The following is a 19,579-nucleotide window of genomic DNA, read 5'->3' as shown; positions in this document are numbered from 1 at the left end:
TTCAAAACTATTACACGGCAGTTGCCTAATTCACAGTTTCAAATATATTTTCTCTTATTTCAAATCACTGTTGTAAGTTATGTTTTATAAATTAAGGCAACGGATGTCGAATTAAATTCTCAGGCTGAGTCGTTATTACTAAACGCACTTATTTTGGTTTGAAAGTTGAATTTAAAGAAGTTCATCAATTCTGTTCAGAAAGTCTGTCTGGATGGACTCTGGACGTGTAATTCTTAATTTTTTTTTATGAGTTAAACGTGTCAACTTGAAATGCACGGTTGCGTGCTGGCGCTTGTCAAATAAATGGATGAAAAATTTGACAAAAAGATTTTCAAAGCATTCATTATATAGTGCGGACTTCAAAAATAAGTTTCAGGAAATGATATATGTTACTCGTGTACTGAAAACAGTTAATAACAAACTCATTACTCAAAAAAATAAACTGACAGGAAAAATAAAGGGAACTGCTGGCTTTTGGAGTGGCCCGAAGCCGAGTGAATGGAGGCCATGAAAGCCTCTCACGTGGGCACATCCACCGACTCGGATGCAGATGCCTGTGAACATCGGGCCCCCTTCCCTCACAATTTTCTCAGCAACCAAACAGACCCGCAACAAAGTGATTCCTCCTTTCAATTATCTCCTATTCCTCTCTATCCCTCCTTCCCATCAACCTAAACAGCGTGTGAATAATACTTACCGATAAAAGCTTGGCATCGTATAAATCTTGCTTACTATATATATCCTCTTTACAGAGGAATGTTAGTTAATTCTCGAGAGTAGAAGACAATTTATGGGCAAGATGTCCATACTCGATGACGCGGCTCTAGTCAAAAGGATCAATCCGAGGATCATGTTCACTTGCCATTGCCATTCCAGTACATAGGCACGTGGGGCACATAACCTGCCAAATTAAAAACAAAGTCCTAAAACTGGACGTGGTGGTTCAAAACATCCATCTATTCTATGAATGGAATGCTTATCACAAAAAAAAAAAAAAAAAGGGAGTCTTTATATGAACAGACTGATGGCTGAACGTGTTTTTCTTTGATTCCATTTGTTATTGGGGAAACCATAAAACTCCAACTAGTCTTATATCTATTGAGAAGGTCTATCAGATTATACATGACCAACATCATATCCTTAATAGTGCCATTTTCCAAAAAAAAAAAGAAAGAAATTATCTCTCTTTTTCCAGTGGTGAGTTTGGTTACCAAACTCATCTCAATTCATCATTACAACTTTTTCAAATTCCAATACAAAATATAATAAATAATTCAACTTTTTCAAATCCCAAAATAATAATAATATTAAAAAATAATATTCTAACAATATTTTATCATCTCAACTCAACTCACTTCAACATCCAAACACTCGGCAAGAAAATCTACATCATGAAATCTCACATTCAATATAGCAAAAGATATTAAGATCAAGTTGTTTGATATCTAACCTTTCCAGATCCTGAACAATTTGAGCATCTTTCTGTTTTCGGTGGCGATAGAGGCCGAACTCCACCACTGACTGTTGACACTGGTTCAATGAGAACTAGCGCTCCAGTGCTTGAACAGCGAGCGCAAGCAAGATATCCTCCATCAATCAATTAGAAAAATATTAAGTGAGTATTTCCAGACAGGGTATATAAACCTCAACTCACGTTTCAAAAAAATTGAATCATTAAGCCATTAGGTCAATTGAATCACAATATTTCACCAAACAATTTAATTTTTCACAAGGTTTGATTAATTGAGAAATAAATGAAAAAAGAAAGTGAGAGGACGGTTCAATTAATTATAATGTTGTCATTTCTTTAAATAACCAACCGTAATTTGATACCTTAAAGTGGGTGGCATGAGATAAATATGCTAACTTTTTCTAAAATTTTGAACAAATCCAAAGTCAATAAAAAAATTTGATGGGGGAAACTGCCCCGACAAATATGCGAGGCTCCTCCACCTCTGGCTCGGATATAATTAGTACAACCATCTCAAGCATATATAGAAGACGATAGTGAAAAAGTAGGTAGGAGTAAGCATTTGGGAGAGGATTCAAACATTGATACCAGTTCCAAGACAATATTTGCATCTTTTATGCTCCTGCTGTTTTACATTGTTTATTTCAACTACCATTAATGCTGAGATGACCCCAACTGCTCCTCCAGAGAATGATGCCACAATTGGATCAACCTGACTGCAGCATGTGACAAGAAAGCTGGTTGATAAACAATGTACAAACAGCATTGTATTGCCACCATTTACAATATTCATACAAATGTAAATAACATGCTGCTAATTTTGACTTGATGACTAAAATTCCAGATCCCTGTAAATTATAACTGTTTCAGTTCCAAATTCAACCCAACCTTGCCAGATGAATTAAATGTGCTTTTACAAAGTTTGAGGTTTTGGACAAGAAAATACAATAATAGGAGGAAATAAATCAACTCATTATTAGAGTTTCAAAGCTTTGATCAACCATCTTAGGAATTCAGTGGAGTTACCTATCAAAAGAAAAAAGGGATCCGGTGATAAGTCATCTTGTACCCCACCCCATTTTTTTCATCTTTGATTTTCTTCATGAACACTTACTATGTACCAATTCTTTGGGAAAAAAAGATGAGTTCAAATTCTCAGGCAGTGGTTGGAGAATCTAAAATTTAATTTACCTAGACAATATTTGGAAGATGGTGGACCACCTGGTGTCATACACAAAACAGGTTCACTTAACATTTTTGAAAGTCCACTTTGTAAGAATTTTAGGCCAAAAGAAGTTTAGAAGGATAACCAACAGAAAACTCTCTATTAATGACAACAAAACTACCCTTCATTTTTTTTATAAGTAAAACTAGACATTAAACACATGTAGATTATCTGAATGCATGGGCCTTACTAAAAAATGAGGCAAATGCTAGAATCTCAACTCCAGATCACTATTAGCAATGTACAAAACTACCTTTGATTTAATATCGAGTTTTAAAAGAGTTCTAAGAAAGTTGTAAGTTAATCATTTTCCAAATAATTTTTCCCATATCCAAGCAAAACGCATAAAGGATCACAGAAAACCAGGAGTATGCTTGACTCCAGTTACCATCCCTCCAAAAATTTCTCAGATTGGAATAATATTCTAAAATATGTAATTACATAACATAGATTTTTGAAATAGTACATCATAACATCCATAATTGTTTTCATCCAATTAGCACTTAAGAAGTGGCATAATTTCAGTCCTTTTATGGGGTCAGAAAGATACAAAAGTGCATCACTAGGAAAACCTAAAAGGAGCTGGCTGGAAGTACTAACTTCTGAACAAGGTGACAGTTGACATCTTACATTAACATTAATCATGCAGATTATACTCCCTTTGCATATTGCTTGAAATTTATTCAATTTTGAGATATTCCAAACTACCGTTCACTTTAAAGTCAATTCATTGATAGCTTTCCTAACTTGTGCTTTACTTCACTTGAAAACGATACCTTTTTCCTAAGGTGGACAAACATTTTGGGACTCAGATTACAAAAGGAAAGAAACTGATTTGTAGGATGGTGAATCGAGTTTCTAGACCACATATACAAGGCACTGAGGCACTAGTTTTGGGGTTGTGAACTTTATTTTTTTTTTTACATGAAATAAAATATTTTAATGAAAAAGGCAAAAGACATAGCCTAAGTACACAAGACATATACAAGAGTAACACCTAATTAGAAATAGAAGGATTCATGAACATGTTCATGGAAAAGTTGTACATATACAAGCAGTTGCAAATCAAGCTCAAACCAATCAAAACTTGTAATTGACTGATAGGAGACCAAGGCATAAGTTGTACCTCAACTGCATTGGTAGATGCACACTTCGGATAAAATCTTCATATGATGTGCCTCCTATTCCCAACTTAAGCTCCAACTAAGATATGACAGGGGAAGTATAAAAGGGAAATAAAATTAAGATACCAAAAGCATATTTCCCAAAGAACCATGATGTCCAATTGTGATATATGCATATAATGATAATCCATAGAAATGAACCATTGATTGAGTTGATCATCACATTTAGTGCAGATATAACTTACAGTAGGTGCTAGGAGGCCGCCAAAAATGATAATCCCGGCAATAAGAGAAAAACAGCTGGCATAATACAGCCTAAGGTTTGCCGAACTCTGCAGGCAATATATTGATTATCTACCGCATGATCAACATCTTGAAGGAGAACACTTTAATTTTTTTGAATCAATAACAAAGCAAATATTCAGGTAAAATTGGTTGATTTAAAAAAATAGGCAAATTTAAAGTAATTAAAATATGTAGTCACCATAAGAAACTATTCTCCCCGCGCGCGGGGGGAAGGGGGGGGGGGAGCTTACCAAAGGAGGCAAAAATGGAATGAATGATGGAAAATTAGGAAGTTCATTCTCTTGAGCTTCCTTTAAAATTCCAAGTTCTGCATTTTTAATCCTCTGTTGTATTCTCAGCCTGCGAACCTACGCATTTCGTAAGGATGCCAATAAAAAGAAAATGTCATCGGATATGAATGAAGTTAAAAAGAGGCAATTTATTCTCACTCATCATCTGAACTTTACTGAGCATAATAAATAGGATGTTGCACAATTATTAGTTATTTATAAATAGAAAAGTGGAGCTGAATTATACCTAGAAATATTGCGGAAATATTGAAAAAAAAAAAAACAAAGTGCGGATAGTAGCCAATAATCATCAGATGTTAAAGTCAAATCAATATTAAAAATTACAAAGATAAATTATAGCAGAAAAATAGCAAGAAACAATAGTTATACTTCTTCCATCGGGACACAAGGGTGGAGCAGACAACAAATAAATGTATATTTTTGCTTTTTGATCATTTCAATAATTGTCTTTTATATTCAAAGTTCAAAAAGTGTCGCACCATAAAGCTGTGGAGAAGAGATAAATAGTATCCTTGTCTGATCCTGACTCACCTCCTCCATATGCAAGAAAATCTTGTTCCGACGACTACGAATATTATCCTGAATCTCTTGCAATTCCATTTTGACAAAGTCTTCCACTGTTTCTGGGCCTTCTATTATACAGAATCTGAATCAAAGACCACAAACGAACAAAAATAAATCAAAATCATCTCAAGCACAGAGAGAGAGAGAGAGAGAGTACCCGGAGGCGTTCTTGTCGGTAGGATCGGATTCTATGGAGGCAGCAAATGAAGAAGAAGAAGATGAGGAGGAGGAGGGTTCAGGGTAGGCGGCCATGAGTCGCCATCTCGGGTGGAGCTTAGGCTTTACATCACAAAAGTTGGCGCTCCAATTGGGAAAACTGTACGGAAAAGCCGGTTTTACTGGGTACGAGACCGCCAACACTCGACCCGACCACAGCATCGTCGAGTTTCGCCTCAACTCCGTGTCTCTCTCTCTCTCTGTAACTCCCTGGATTCTGTGTACTACAAATATTTTTTAAGGCAGTGAGGTGGTCCGTAGAGTGTGCCACGTGGAAGGGGGTTGTTGGTTGGTTTCCTTTTCTTTTTGGAAAATGTAATATGGATGTTTTAAGTGGACTCAGTTCTGTTGGATTCAACCACAAGCACCAATCCAACCCCACGATCATGTCCTTATCCTTCCTCCTGGCAAGTATTGAAAAATGATAAATATATCATATTGAGAAAATCTACTTTGCCGTTCTAAGTAAGGGTGTACAGGAACCGATCAAATTGATCGCAATCGACTGAAACCGACTGTTGGAGTCAAGAACCGGCCGGAATCAATGAAGAACCGGCCGGAGTGCGGTAGATATTTGCTGAAATTGAAGTTTTCCGGTTCGGTATCGATTCGACCCAATGAAAAACCGATGAACCTGTCGACCGATTCTATTTTTTTTTTCATTTTATACCTATATAAGAAATGACGTCGTTTCATTTAAATGAATGAAACAACGTCGTTTTAATCCACCTAGTTGAAAAAAAAATAAAGCAAACGACGTCGTTTGGTCTCAACCAAACGGCGCTATTTCATGATTAGGTTAAGATCCCCTTCCCCTTTCTCGTTCTCATCTTTCTGCGCCACTCGTTCTGCGTCTCAGCTCTCTCTCTCAGATTCTCTCGTCTCCCTCTCAGCTCCCTCTCTCTCCGATGCCGTCCCTCTCTTCCTCCATCCATTTGCGTCGTTTCATCCATTTGCATCGTTTCAAGCTTCCATCTCCGATTCGTTGAGGTTTGTTGATGGGGACCACGGTTCTTTTATTTTTCTCAAAGAGGGTACCGATATTGTTGTGATAATGTGATATTTGTTGTGAATCATTTGATATTTGTTGTATATATTGTAATTTTGTGAATTTGTGATGATGGAGTTCGAGTTTACATGTAAATTTGCTCAAACCGAAGTTTTTCGGTTCAGTTTTTGTGTTTCTCATTCCTCTCTCTCTCTCTCTTCACTCCGCTGACAACGCCGACCAATCGACCGGTAGAAAATCGAGACCGACGTCGACGGTTTTCTTCCCCTTCACCGGCCGGTTTTGGTCGAGATATTGAGAATTTTCAATGTATCGGTGCAGTCTCAGTTTCGACTCTAAACCGAACCGATAGGTCGGTTTTTCACCCCTAGTTCTAAGAGCACTCTTATTGGATTAGTCAAAGTTAAAGGACAATTTTGATAAATATAAGAGAAATTTAACTTTTGACTATTCCATTCACATAAATCTCCACATTAGAATAGTTATTTTTTCATTATATAATAATAAAATAATATAAGATGAATTTAATTTTAGTTATTCACATCAAATCTCTACATTAGATTATACATTTATTCATTATATAGTAATGAATAACTAATAATTTAAAAAATATTTAATTTTTTAAATTATTAATTTATTTAATTTTATCATATTTTACTATTTTACTTATTATATGTTAATTAATAATCATGTTCTTATTAAATTAATATATCACTTAGTCAAATTAATATATTAATTATGATAAAATATGTGATAGAAATAAAGGGAGAGATAAATAATTAATAAAATATGTATTTGATGTATATACAATAACCTTCAAATTTGAAAAAATTTTTGAAAGTCATTGTAGCTAAATTCCAAATATTTGAAATTTGACTAATCCAATATGAACATATTTTACTCTTTAATAGCAAAATACTTATTGGATTTAGCTTTTAGTTAATCCAATGAGAGTGCTCTAGTTAACCGCTCATTTTAACTGTTTGGCAAAAATTTTTTTTTTTAAATATATTAATATATATATTTTTTAAAATATTTAAATATATTAAAAAAATATGAAAAAAAAAATCACTGGGTTGTATGCTTAGCGGTAAGAGTGAGGCAATATAGTAACTCCACTCTATAATATTTTTTACAACATATTTCATAATTATATTTTAAAATAAAAAATGATTATAAAATATGTTATAAAAGTAATATTATTTTATAAAAATATCATCATTTTACCTCACTTTACAATGATGTGATGTGAAAAGTATCCGTATATTTGTATCTGGGGTTTAGAATTTATACAAAATTTAAATAGACAAACCTCATTAAAGCTTTTATAAAAAAGTAAACTCCACATTAAAAAAGTGTAAACAAAATTGTTATTTATTAGTGGGATCTATTATTTTACAAAAAATTTGTATGAGGTCTGTTTATTTGAGACTTGTATCTAGCATTACTCTTTGAATAAAATTGTTAAGGGTGATTGATGAAATATATTCCCAACTTTTTTTGAGAGTTTGCTAATCAAATTAGGAAAATGCTATTGTGTTGTCCATTTTTATCTTTTATTTCAACTGTTTATGTATTTAATTTTTTTTTTAAATTAGAAAAATGCTACTATACTGCCCAGCTTTGCCCCTCATTTTGACAATTCATGAATTTAAATTTTTAAATTTCTTTTTTTACTTAATAGTTAAATAAGTGACTTTTAATATATTGATATATTTTTATTTTTTAAAAATATTTAAAAATATAAAAATAAAAAAATAAAATATAAAATTTGTACTCATGGAGGCGCCCAGCACTCAAAACTGAGTGGCACACTAACATCACTAATCAAATTACCTATTTAACAAGAAAATGAAAAGTAATGTTAGGCCATCTAAAACTTTTCGACGTTTTCGTTGGAATAATCTCCTGACGTGGCACAATCACACAGCACCACATACTGTATTAAAAAAAATAGAAGAACATATTCTCGTCTAAAAATGCAAAGGAGGAAGAAGTGTGTACCTCGCGTACTACTTGTGAAAAAAACGAAATCTATCATTAAAAAATAATTTTTTTTATGTAGATTTTAAATTTATTTATTTATATTAAAAAGAATGCAAAAAACTTTCACATTTTAAGACTGTAAATATAATTTCTCCTTTTAATAAATCACCTGATATGATGATACCACATCAAGAAAGTTATCTAAGTGATAAGTTTCAGACGATTAAGTAGCATTAACCAATTATGAATAATAGATACATGCCTTACTCTGAACAACTACCATGCAGTCCGCTTAAATAATTCACGATCAGTACAAGGAATTGCTGCAACAACTTTCTTTAGGGGAATGGCAATTGGCAATGCCTTAATTGAGTCAGCTCATAAAAATACATTCGAACGGCTGCATAATGCGATGCCAATGCTGTTCAAGACTAGGCAAGCATTCCCAGACCATGCAAGAATCTCAAAAGGAAATCAAGGGAATTGTCTGACAGAAGTAATTACAATCCTTTCAAGTTTTATACTCGCACCAAAGAAATTAGGACAACAAGAGATAGAAGAGATTTATGCATTCATATTTGATCCCTTCCTCATAGAAATGAGAAGATGAGCTGAACATCAGTACTTCTTCCTCATCATCCTCATCATCAATCTTCTCTGACTCTCTGAGAATGAATTAAATGGTGACATACGAAGGGAAGTAATAATGAGGAAGAGAATGGAGTCAATTTTTTGGCATATAGGGTTTGATTTGGATTCTATGCTTAAAACATGACTTTAGGTGGGTTGCTCAGGTTGAAACTGACATTTCATAGGTTCAACCCGAACATTAATTTAAACTGTATTTAGCGATCCGATTGAATCGAGCCATTCGGACGAACCGAACCTACAGTTTTTCTACACAAGCCTACAATAGGAAAATGATAGTTGCAACAAAACCCAAACACATGCTTGCATAACTTTGCCTCGAACAACAGAGGAAGAAGTCGACTCAGCTTGTTGGAATTATTTTACACCAGTCCACCAAAGAATTCCACCTAGACTTCCTCACTACTGGAGAATCCATAAATTCGGAGCATCTGCAGTAGAAACAACAAGGCCAACAATCTTACTCTTTTTTTTTTATTATTGGCACAAGATGTCTAGGAACAACATCCCAACCAAAGTTTTAAAAATCGTTTCGTTTAGATCAAAATGTTCTTGAATTTTCCACGCCAAAACAACAACCGACAAGATGTGATGGGTTATTCTGTTTCGACTCAAATTCTGATCATTTTGGACTATTCCACACAAATTCCAATGTTTCAGCCGGAACAAGTATTTAGATCACGAATTGGGCTAAATGAAAATTTGAAAAATATTTTGAAAAAAAAAGGGGCAAACTTGTAAAAATCTCAACCCTTTTCATCACAAATATATTCTCTATTTCTCGTATAAACAAATTAATAAAACCCTTAAAACCTAACAGAAAAGAAATAAATACACGAGAAATGTTAATACATGAAATGAAGTAAAGTAAATGAGCAAGAGAGGAAATTAGACATAATTATCTTTTCAAGGTAATAAGAAACAACAGATTGTCAAGGGGCCTATTACAGCATATATGCGCACTACGTTTTTTTTATGAAGATATTTGATAGTTTTTTAGCACTTTTTTTTACATCGATTTTTTAGCAGTGTGATTGAGAATTAATTACAATTTAGAAATATTATTAAAATTTTCAAATATGTATATTTTTAAGACTTGTATTAATATTATTTTAAAATATATTTTTTCTATATATATATATATCATCCCGAAACGTTCCAGTATCAAAATATTCCGTTCCAGGACTTCAACTGGAATGGTCACCAGAACGAATTCAAAACTTTGGTCCCGACTAATCCCGATGGTGCACATGCCCTCGGCAAAGAGCTTAAAGGGAAAATCTTCCAATCCAATGACCCCTAGAGATTGTTTACTCCAAAGAGTATTTAAACCTTAGATCTAAGATGAGCATATCCTCAAGACCTTTACTACTTGAGCCAACCACCAGGGGTTAAGGCCAACAGTCTTAATTGATGAGGGTAGCTTGGCGGTCGACCAATAAAAGCATGGGAAATTGGATTTAATAAAAGCATGGCTCGGAAGCTTAGCTCTGCTCTGTTCAAGAGATTTTTTCAAAGCCACAAAAATGTTAAGGGCTTCTTCAGCAGACTGATAAATGAATGTGATTTCTTCATCCGGATGAATAAACTCCTGGTTAAACAGGAAACAGATGTAAATAATTGCAATCTCCCTTGCTACTGAGGCCTGCCAAAGTTAATGGAGAACTGGTCATCATCATCAGAATGGAAACGTTATTCTCATCCACAGCTAATCTAAACTGTGTAGGAAGGTGTCCTAAGATTTTCCATACTTCATCACAGAATGATATCAATTCCAACCGGCTTATGACTAAATATCATCGTCATATAAAATCAAGTAATGTTCAACACCATAGTCCTACTAAATGGAAGTATAATCCTTTATTTCATTTAAATAATGAAATGAAATCTTATTGCCCACGAAGGACCCATCGCTAGCTTGTAGGAATAAAAATTCACATGAATGTCAAATTCTATGTGCGTAAACTCGTACCTTGCATAACGTACACCCAATAGTTGAGTGAAAAGACCAGAACATTGAACCAAAAAAGTGGGAAAAACATATGTAGATTCAGAAGCTAATAATTTACAATCACTCGACAGTGAATGTCTCAGATCAAGTGTTGGATTACGTTGTTTTGCTTCATCCCAATCTTGATTCATACACACAAACACATTTAAATGACGGAACTCAAAATAAATTAATAGAAAATAATATCCCATAATAGCATAGCATTGAAAACTTCAGGGAGTATATGAAGTGGGAAAAAGATTACTCAGTGGTGGCGATAAAGTCATAGGTTCGATTCTGCCAGCTATCTCTCTTCAAACTTACTTCAGAAGAGGGAGCTAAGAATCCTCATCGTAACCTTCAAATTCCCCACAACATAAACTTGAAAAAAAAAAAAACTAACGCGACCAATGCACTCGACCAATAGTATGTTTGGTTTCCAAGAAAAAGATAGAGAATATCGAACCCTAGGAATTGGTCATTTGTAATTAAAAATGCTTTGTAAAACCAAAACAATCAAAAGAAGAGAGAAAGGGAAAGATCGCTCAGTTCAGCGGGGTGTTCGACACGCAAATTTCTCCAGAGAGAGAAGCCTGCATTCCGGTCTGTTGAGCTTGAATTTATTGGAGTCATCACTGCGATCTTTCTCTCTTCTACCCAAAAACATACAGATGGAAGAAATTCATTAAACATCGAAAAGAAACAAAAAAACAAAAAAATATGAAGAGAAATATTTACAGGACAGAATAGAAACCCCGAAAGGGAGAGAAGGGTGCTGGTAGGCTGGTAGCATAATCTCCAAATTTATAGGAGTTCAGAGTTAGGGTTGGGGGGATTCGGGTGGGTTATCTCGTTCTCGTACCACCATACCATAATGATCGTATACTATTCGATCCGAATAGTACCCGACATAAATCCAAAGTCACTGGGTGGTCCAGGCCGAGCATGATCTATTCTAAACCTTTTGAAAAATATTATTCGTTCACTATACAATAAGCCAGCCCATACGGCCCAATTCCGACCCACTAAATTATTGATCATTAAATATACCATAATTTCACGCACATTCTAATGTGAAGTGTAATCTTCCTTCAAAGTGTTATTTTTTAAAAAATATTAATGTTACATATGATTAGAAATATAATATAAATAATTAAAATTATCTTCTTTTATCAATTTAAACTTTTGAGATAAGTGATAATTTTATATAATATTAGAGTGGAGATCCTAAATTTCAATCTTTTAGGACAATTTGTGATTTTACATGGTATCAGATAAGTGGTTTTAAGTTTGAACCCCAACTCTATATAATCCCATATAATTAAATACTCAACATGTTGGACTTATCATTGAAGGAGAATCTGACTCACATGTGAGAACAAGTGTTAAAAATATGATACATATAATTAAATTTACCTCTCAATTTAAACTTTTGAGATAAACTCTAATTTCACGTGTTTACGATAATCTTATCTTATTTTTATATCATATTTTCATTTTTGGATCAATTTTTATTTTTGTTTTTAACTAGGAAATTTACAAATTAGGCATTGTCAATGTCACATTATTTTGATAAGAGAAGATTGTGATAAGAGTGCAATATGCAAAATCAATGTCACTCTAATTTCACGTCTTACAACAGTTGTTTTGCTCTTTTTGGAGATCAATCCACTCAAAAAATCCACATTGTTTACCCATCTTATAGTTTGGACAATTGAAAAATCTTCTACCAAAACTATTAGATTTTTCAGAAATACGTAACTTCGCTTGGCAGCCACAGTAGCAAAGTGGTTTCTCAAAACTACATTTATCTTCCCCTCTTGCAGTCCAAGAACTTGAACTAGAATGAGAGCCCGAACTTCTCCTTGACTGTCATCATATTGAAAAGTCATTAATTTTAACAATACTAACAGATGGTGCATAAAAGAAACTATCATGTTGGTGCCAAAAAAATTATATTCTACTTCAGATCTATGCAGTTTTGATTAGAGGATGGCCATCACCATGGTCATCAATTCAATATTGTTTCCCGCAAATCACCATGGCACAAAAATTGTTAGTGAAAATTTTTGGTTAGAGGATGGCCATCCAGAGGTCAAAAATTGGGCTTTGGCTGATTTAGAACTCTATCCATTTAATATTGCACACTACTGTATTTTTGTGTCCTTGGATTAATGCACACATGATGAGAATCTCATGGAATCAAAATGACAAAATGATATATTTAGATGGCTGGAGAACATGTTACGTACTTGGATAAAGAAAACCCAACCAAATAATAATAATTATATATAGCCAGCTAATAAAAAGAAAAAAAAATCCATAATGAAAGTCAATATTTAAGCTGGAATCTTGGATAAGATAGGCATCAGCCAATTGGTATCCTTAATTTCTATTGCCTTGTCGTCGAAGAAAGACTCATGCGCATGGTCCTCTAAAGTGGCTCAATCTATCAGTGTTAACGATTAATGGTTAATAATTGATCAACAACGTTGAAGCTTTATTAATGGCTTTATTACAACACACAACGTTGAAGCCTATTGCTCGTATGCCTCCTTTTCAAAAGCCGAACATAATCTTACCAATTCAAACTTGATTTATTAATACCTAACAGCTCACATGGATCGAAGCCTATTGCACTTCATAAGACTAACCATCATCGTTACATGTACAATGGTATACAATGGTATACAAAAAAACAATTGTTACATTAACACCTACACTTAGTGCTACATTAACACGTTAATATTGACTCCTAGACTGTTAATAGACCCATGTCAACGCTAATACAATGTCAAACCGACAATTTGATCAACAATTTGATCCACTTTGAGCATAATTTTTCTTCTTAGAACTTTTATCAAACATTTTCTGTGCATCATGTTTTCTAAGGCTTCCAATCGGTTTCTCCCCTTTCTTCTTCACCCGTTTACATTAACACTTACAAGCAAGCACCAAATTCACACTTAAAAGAATCAATCATCTCATACAACATCGCTCATTGACAAATCATCATTCTCGTTTTCTATTTAAACTGTGAAAGGGGCAAACCAAAATTTAAACCGGAGATCTTACCATTTTCTCTAGAAATGGAGTCCCTCCATGTCACCGTCTGGGTCGAGCTCCGTTGGGGGTCGAGTTGCCGCCGGTATGAGTTTCGAGTTCCGTCGTGGGGTAGAAATACCTCATGTATGAGAATATCATTTGGGTCGAGCTCCGTTTGAGAATGGGATGGAGGGGATGGGGGATGGAGGGGAAGACGACGATGGAGTGAGACAAAAGATTCCGCACAGGTATGAGAATACCGTCTGGGTCGAGCTCCGTTTGGGAATGGGATGGAGGGGATGGAGGATGGAGAGGAAGATGACGATAGAGTGAGACAAAAGATTCGACACAGGTATGAGAATACTGTCTGGGTCGAGCTCCGTTTGGGAATGGGATGGAGGGGATGTGGGATGGAGAGGAAGATGTCGATAGAGTGAGACAAAAGATTCGACACAGGTATGAGAATACTGTCTGGGTCGAGCTCCGTTTGGGAATGGGATGGAGGGGATGTGGGATGGAGAGGAAGACGACGATGGAGTGAGACAAAAGATTCCGCACAGGTATGAGAATACCGTCTGGGTCGAGCTCCGTTTGGGAATGGGATGGGGGATGGAGGGGAAGACGACGATGGAGTGAGACAAAAGAACACGGGAATAGCAGATTAGCCGTCCATTCGGGTGTAGGCAGATGTAGATTAAGTCAAATAAATTGTATACGTGGCAGCCAAGTATTAGTGGGCTATTTATTGAAGAAGATCGGACTGACCGGTCACCAGGTATTCTCTTTTGGCAAATGTGCTTTTTTGTGATGGATGAAAATACATTTATACTTCTTTTACTACTGTTTTACTATCCAATTTTTTTTCTTTTTACTATTTGAATCTGGATTAAAAATCATAGAACATGAATTTCTTGCATAATCTAGAAGAAAATAAAGAGTCAATTTTTATAAAATTGAATTTATTTTAGATTAAATTACATGATGGCGTTGATTGATTGAATTTATTTTCTTTTAGATTATGCAAGAGGACCATGTTCTGAGATTTTGTGCATATTTGGGATTGCGATGAGAAATATAACTTATAACTTTAAGGTTTATAGCTTAAGTAATAAGTTCTACTACTAAGAAGTTATTTATTGTTTGGTAACCATGTGTTTAAAGCATTTTTAAACATGATACATTTGTTTAGAAACAAATTAAAAAAGTATTTTCTGATATATAAAATACGATCATTTGATTTTTTAAAAAGTATGATTATATCCTTAAAAGTTTAAAAATTGTAATTATCTTGAAATTGTATAGATATTTTTGCCTAGTGACAATTTTTTTAAAACTCGAATTACGTTCCAAATTATCTAAAAAAACACGTTTGAAGAAAAACACCAAAATGATAATTTTTTTCAAACATATTTTTTAACTTATTTGAGATTAAACAATACTTTAATATGTAACACCTAAACAATTTAATTTGTTCACTAAAAAGCTTTTAAGACTATTTAAAAACTTTTTAATACTTATAAGAACATTGGCATTGAATTAGCTAAATGCCTTTTTATCTTCAAATTTAGCAAACATCATCCATATTTACTCCACATTGAATTAGCTAAATTGTTTTCATCCAAACTATAAGTTACAGTAAATCCATTCTTCTTTTCAAATATGAAAAGAACTATAGCAAGTCTAAAAGTATTTTTTAAGATTATTATATTATAGATATGAGATTTTTAATCATATGAGCTTTTATCATCTATATACATATGAGATTATTATATTATAGATTGTTAGATTATGAAAATAAAAATGAATAAGATTTGTTGGAGGTTATTAAAGATTATGAAAATAAAATAAAAATTAATAAAAAAATATAAATAATAAAAAATAATAATATTTTATTATTATAGAGAGTGTGATGACTAATCCAATATAGACTTCATGTTTTAAATGATTAGTTAAAGGTGAAAAAGTTATATATTAATTAAAATTTAAAGAATAAAATAGTTAATTCAATACTAATGCTCTAATGCAATCTCAAATAGAGTCTTTTAATCTAAATTCAAAAAGCAAAAATAAAAAAATATATATATATATAATAATTGAGTAATAAACTAATAGTGAAAGAGGTAATAAGTGTATGATAATCCTTTTGTCATTTGTGCATGCGTACTACTTTTACAGCCACCGTTTCTACGTCAGTGCTGGGTTGATTGCACGTTCGATGGCCAATTGGAAGCGTGCCCTACCCCACGCCATGAAAGTGAAACGCCAGCCGGAGGGACACCAAGAACTCGACACGACGCGTTTGACCACCCCAAAAAAAATAAAGCTGGAACAGGTCATCAGATGTCTTGGACTTTTGACATGTCTATTTTGATTTTCTCAACCTCTACAGTTCTCGAAGCTGTTTCGTTGCTGTAAAGACAGAAAGGAAATGGGATGTGATCACGTCTTTGCAGCCTTTGGAGAAGCCATGGACTTGAGGGAGTATATATCGGAAGTTCTTATAAGGATGTTTTGAATCTTGTTAAATATAAGCTTAAACTTTTAACTGATCCAAGTGTTCCTGATGTCCCACCTCCCAACTCCCATTCCCGCTCCTGAATTATTGTTCTCCTCGGGAATCTGAAAGAGATCGAAGGAAACCAGTAGTCTACTCTCTAACCTGTTCAACAAATTTAGTTCTAATGTAAAGGAGAAAAGACAAAGCACTGTACAAGAAACTTTGCTACCAATACAGGCAACTTTGTCTCCACCATAAATGATGATTAATTGATTATAAGTCTATAACACGTGCGAATATTCAATATTTTCTGTTTTTTTGTCCTGTATCCATGGGGCCAAACATGGCTTTGTGTCAACTAGGCATTTCAATTTGTTTCTTCTTCCTTTTCAGCCGTGTGTGCCCCAAGCAACTACATAGGCTTGCATTTCAATTGAAAACAACCTTTGCCTGGTTGGCAATGGCACCAGTGATGTCCTGGCGCCAGCACTAACCAGCAGCGCATTTATACCGTAAATTCTCAACAAAATCTAAGCTTCATCATGTTAGCCAGGCTGTAAACACTAATGTCCTTCTATACATAATAGCCACCAACAATCTACTACAAATTATTATGCATCAGTTACTATTCATACTTACATTTCATATTTGATAATTTTTTTTATAAGATACAGAAAGTGAGATAATGAAATCTAACTGATGGGCAGATTAATTCTAAACCCAAACCCAAACAAAGAGAACAAAAAATAAAGTTTCAAAATTCAAAACAAAGCATAATATATTAAAAATCGAAAAAAGTACATTGGGAAAATGTACGAACTCAAGCAAAACTAGCTGGACTATATATGTATAGTGAGACCATGGGATGGGGTCATGCATGATCCCTCAAAGAAGTGCCTAAACAGCAAGTTCATGTTTTTGGTGGGTGGAATCATCTTCCTTGAAGCGATGGAGTTTCAGATGTCTCTCCAGTTTTAGAGAATGTTCGGCCAAATTTAGATGGGGTTGGAGCAGCATTTCTCTTTGGAGGTGAGAGCAGTAGGAGTAAAAGGTTGTAGGTGTCACGTTTAATTGGAATCCCAAACCAAATAAGAAGTCCACCTCAAGAAGGTTCATTTCTGTGGTGCTGATTCCTCCAACTTTACCATAGTAAGCATTGTTGTAATACCTTAAAAAAGAAACAAAGACAATATGAGAAACTACATCATATGGAATGAAACCTTTCTGAATTTTATTACTTATATATATATATATATATATATGTTTGTTTGTCCATTTGGGTAGAGAATATAAATACGTCATTGGACTCGCAAAATCATCGGCGAATCACGTGCATCACATGATGATTTGGTTAAAAAAAGGAACTTAACTGACTATTTAATGTGGGTGTATTGAATTACACAATACTTAAAAAAAAAAAGAAACAAAAAAATGGCAATCCTTGAATGTTCCTAGTGTAAAATGAGAGAAATAAGGGAAATTTGCTGTTCCTTCGTAGAAATCGTGTAAAATGAAGAGATCGTGTATTATGGTTAAAGCAAGCACGAGAAGGGTTGACAATTAAAGGGAGTTTAGAGTCAAACCTCACCATGATTTGGTGCTAAAATTAAGGTGTATTACCATGCCCATCATTAACGCAAACACAGCCAAAGTGGGCAGTGTGCTTTTGGACAGACGGCATGGCCTTAAGAGGCTGTCATTGCCTCTTTATTATCTGTCAGCATAGTCTGCAATTTTTTTCCAATTCTGCTATATATAATTATTTTAAACAAAAGCGATGCAATCTATCACAATACACAAAATGACTGACCTAAAGTTAATATTTTTTTCCACCATCTCTGAAATTCTCTGGCCTGCCTTCAAAGAAAGAGACAGCCAAGACCACATCTTTGGTGGGATGCCTGGCTAAAGACAGTTTTTCACATTGTCTGTCTTCCTTTTTACTTGGCAACGGTGGTTTCCAAACAGTGTTGTTATTATGCACCTAATTTGCACAGTAATTTATTTCATACTTTTTAACCCTATTTGGTTATCACCCTGCCCAAAAGCAGATGGGCATTTGAGATAATTCATAATACAGAAACAAGGTTTTACTTCAATCAAACATAGTAAAACGTCTAGGGATCAAAGTCGCTCATCCAAGAAAATATTATAAGAGGTGAAACGAAAAGGCCCGAAACCATGGAACAATATTATTGGAAAATCACATTAATCAAGATGTTACTAAATATTGGGATTGCAACCTTCGTGCGTGCGTTTGTGTGCATGCTTGGGATGAGAAGTAGTACTCCCAGAGAAGCTTACGTGAATTTGGAGCAGAAAAATAGAAATGCATTACCTAGAAGTTCCAGAAACGGCAAAGGATTCAAGAACTCATACACAAATAAACAGATAATTACAAACCAAGAAAATTTCAATGGAGACTTCAGTACTAAGGAAGATGAAAAAATTCATTGCAAGGAAAGGAAACGCAAATCTCAACGCTAGAAATCAAAGTGCACAGGAAGAAGCCGAAAAACATCCATTCTCATGTCAAAATTAAGATGAGTGCATGTGAAACTTTTCAATTTACAATTGAAACTCAACTAAAATATATACAGAGGGAGACATAATATAAACCTTTTCTTTTTTACTAGGGTGATCATCAAGACAGCAGTAGACGCTCAATCCCATTTGATCAATCACAAAGAAGAAAATTAACCACTAGAAATTCAGAATTGAAAAAGAAAAACCAATCTCAAAGATCATATTAAAAAATGAAAAATTTATAAAAAAAAAAAAAAGAAGGAAACTTTGAAGAGAACATACATGTCATCCATGAACTTGGCAGAGACCAAGACACTAGTAATAAGCAAACGATGCACGTTGAAAGAATTGATGGGCAGAAAGGGCTGCCTCTGCGTGAATCTGTCGAGATAAACATATGCAACGATGAAACAAGAGGGGCTACAATTGGCGTACTTGAAGATCCTCTCAAGGTAGGTCTGGATGGAGATGGTAGGCCTAATGAGGCCGTGAAAGATCGAGATCTTCTGCGTCTCGAACCGGCAAGCAACGTCGTTGGACTCGGCCACCCGCTGTAGGAGTGAGGAGAGGGAGCCTATGATTTTGGGCATCACCTCAGGGCTCTCGAGCTCAGCCATGGTTGAAGGAAGAGCTTTCCGTGCGTGTGTTGCTATGGAGGTTGGTTAATTGGACTTTGAATTGG

At 34.4% G+C, this 19,579-nt stretch overlaps 2 protein-coding genes, 1 long non-coding RNA gene and 3 other non-coding genes across 7 annotated transcripts; all 6 read right to left on the bottom strand.

Annotated features, from left to right (window-relative positions):
* Positions 1 to 315: 315 nt before the first annotated feature.
* LOC108981407 (protein ORANGE, chloroplastic-like) lies at positions 316 to 5,414 on the bottom strand. Of its 2 annotated transcripts, XM_018952555.2 has the most exons (9): positions 5,138 to 5,414; positions 4,948 to 5,062; positions 4,357 to 4,473; positions 4,066 to 4,152; positions 3,823 to 3,899; positions 2,060 to 2,187; positions 1,451 to 1,587; positions 810 to 901; positions 316 to 671 (listed from the first exon to the last, which is right to left on the bottom strand). In XM_018952555.2, the coding sequence occupies exons 1-8, from the start codon at positions 5,356 to 5,358 to the stop codon at positions 824 to 826; spliced, it is 960 nt and encodes a 319-aa protein (XP_018808100.2). In that variant the 5' UTR covers positions 5,359 to 5,414; the 3' UTR covers positions 316 to 671; positions 810 to 823. The 2 variants fall into 2 exon arrangements, with proteins under 2 accessions (XP_018808100.2, XP_018808099.2); XM_018952554.2 differs by having other exon boundaries at positions 316 to 901.
* A 4,698-nt stretch (positions 5,415 to 10,112) lies between these two features.
* Positions 10,113 to 11,671, bottom strand: LOC108981673. Its single transcript, XR_001994597.2, has 2 exons — positions 10,812 to 11,671; positions 10,113 to 10,484 (listed from the first exon to the last, which is right to left on the bottom strand). It is a non-coding gene; the product is annotated as an uncharacterized LOC108981673 (long non-coding RNA).
* Positions 10,884 to 10,974, bottom strand: LOC118349331. The gene has a single exon (XR_004802304.1). It is a non-coding gene; the product is annotated as a small nucleolar RNA snoR31 (small nucleolar RNA).
* On the bottom strand, positions 11,091 to 11,191 carry LOC118349342. Its single transcript, XR_004802312.1, has one exon. It is a non-coding gene; the product is annotated as a small nucleolar RNA R30/Z108 (small nucleolar RNA).
* LOC118349375 lies at positions 11,369 to 11,472 on the bottom strand. Its single transcript, XR_004802344.1, has one exon. It is a non-coding gene; the product is annotated as a small nucleolar RNA Z107/R87 (small nucleolar RNA).
* Positions 11,672 to 16,970: 5,299 nt separating the features above from the next.
* LOC108983308 (cyclin-U4-1-like) lies at positions 16,971 to 19,579 on the bottom strand. The gene is made up of 2 exons (XM_018954897.2): positions 19,180 to 19,579; positions 16,971 to 17,539 (listed from the first exon to the last, which is right to left on the bottom strand). The coding sequence occupies exons 1-2, from the start codon at positions 19,512 to 19,514 to the stop codon at positions 17,269 to 17,271; spliced, it is 606 nt and encodes a 201-aa protein (XP_018810442.1). The 5' UTR covers positions 19,515 to 19,579; the 3' UTR covers positions 16,971 to 17,268.

This window comes from Juglans regia, chromosome 8 (genome assembly GCF_001411555.2).
Source record: "Juglans regia cultivar Chandler chromosome 8, Walnut 2.0, whole genome shotgun sequence".
Lineage (NCBI taxonomy): Eukaryota > Viridiplantae > Streptophyta > Magnoliopsida > Fagales > Juglandaceae > Juglans > Juglans regia.
Note: the sequence above shows the minus strand (reverse complement) of the source record. Positions and strands in the feature narration are given on the sequence as shown.

What these genes read in the sequence shown, in the direction of transcription:
- LOC108981407 (XM_018952554.2), bottom strand. Translation starts at nt 5,358, where the DNA reads ATGCTGTGGTCGGGTCGAGTGTTGGCGGTCTCGTACCCAGTAAAACCG. An exon ending in CAAATATTGTCTTGGAACTG is followed by an intron (nt 1,588 to 2,059) that starts GTATCAATGTTT and finishes TGATTGATGGAG; the next exon opens with GATATCTTGCTTGCGCTCGC. An exon ending in ATTGTTCAGGATCTGGAAAG is followed by an intron (nt 902 to 1,450) that starts GTTAGATATCAA and finishes TTAATTTGGCAG; the next exon opens with GTTATGTGCCCCACGTGCCT.
- LOC108983308 (XM_018954897.2), bottom strand. Translation starts at nt 19,514, where the DNA reads ATGGCTGAGCTCGAGAGCCCTGAGGTGATGCCCAAAATCATAGGCTCC. An exon ending in GCCAAGTTCATGGATGACAT is followed by an intron (nt 17,540 to 19,179) that starts GTATGTTCTCTT and finishes TTCTTTTTTAAG; the next exon opens with GTATTACAACAATGCTTACT.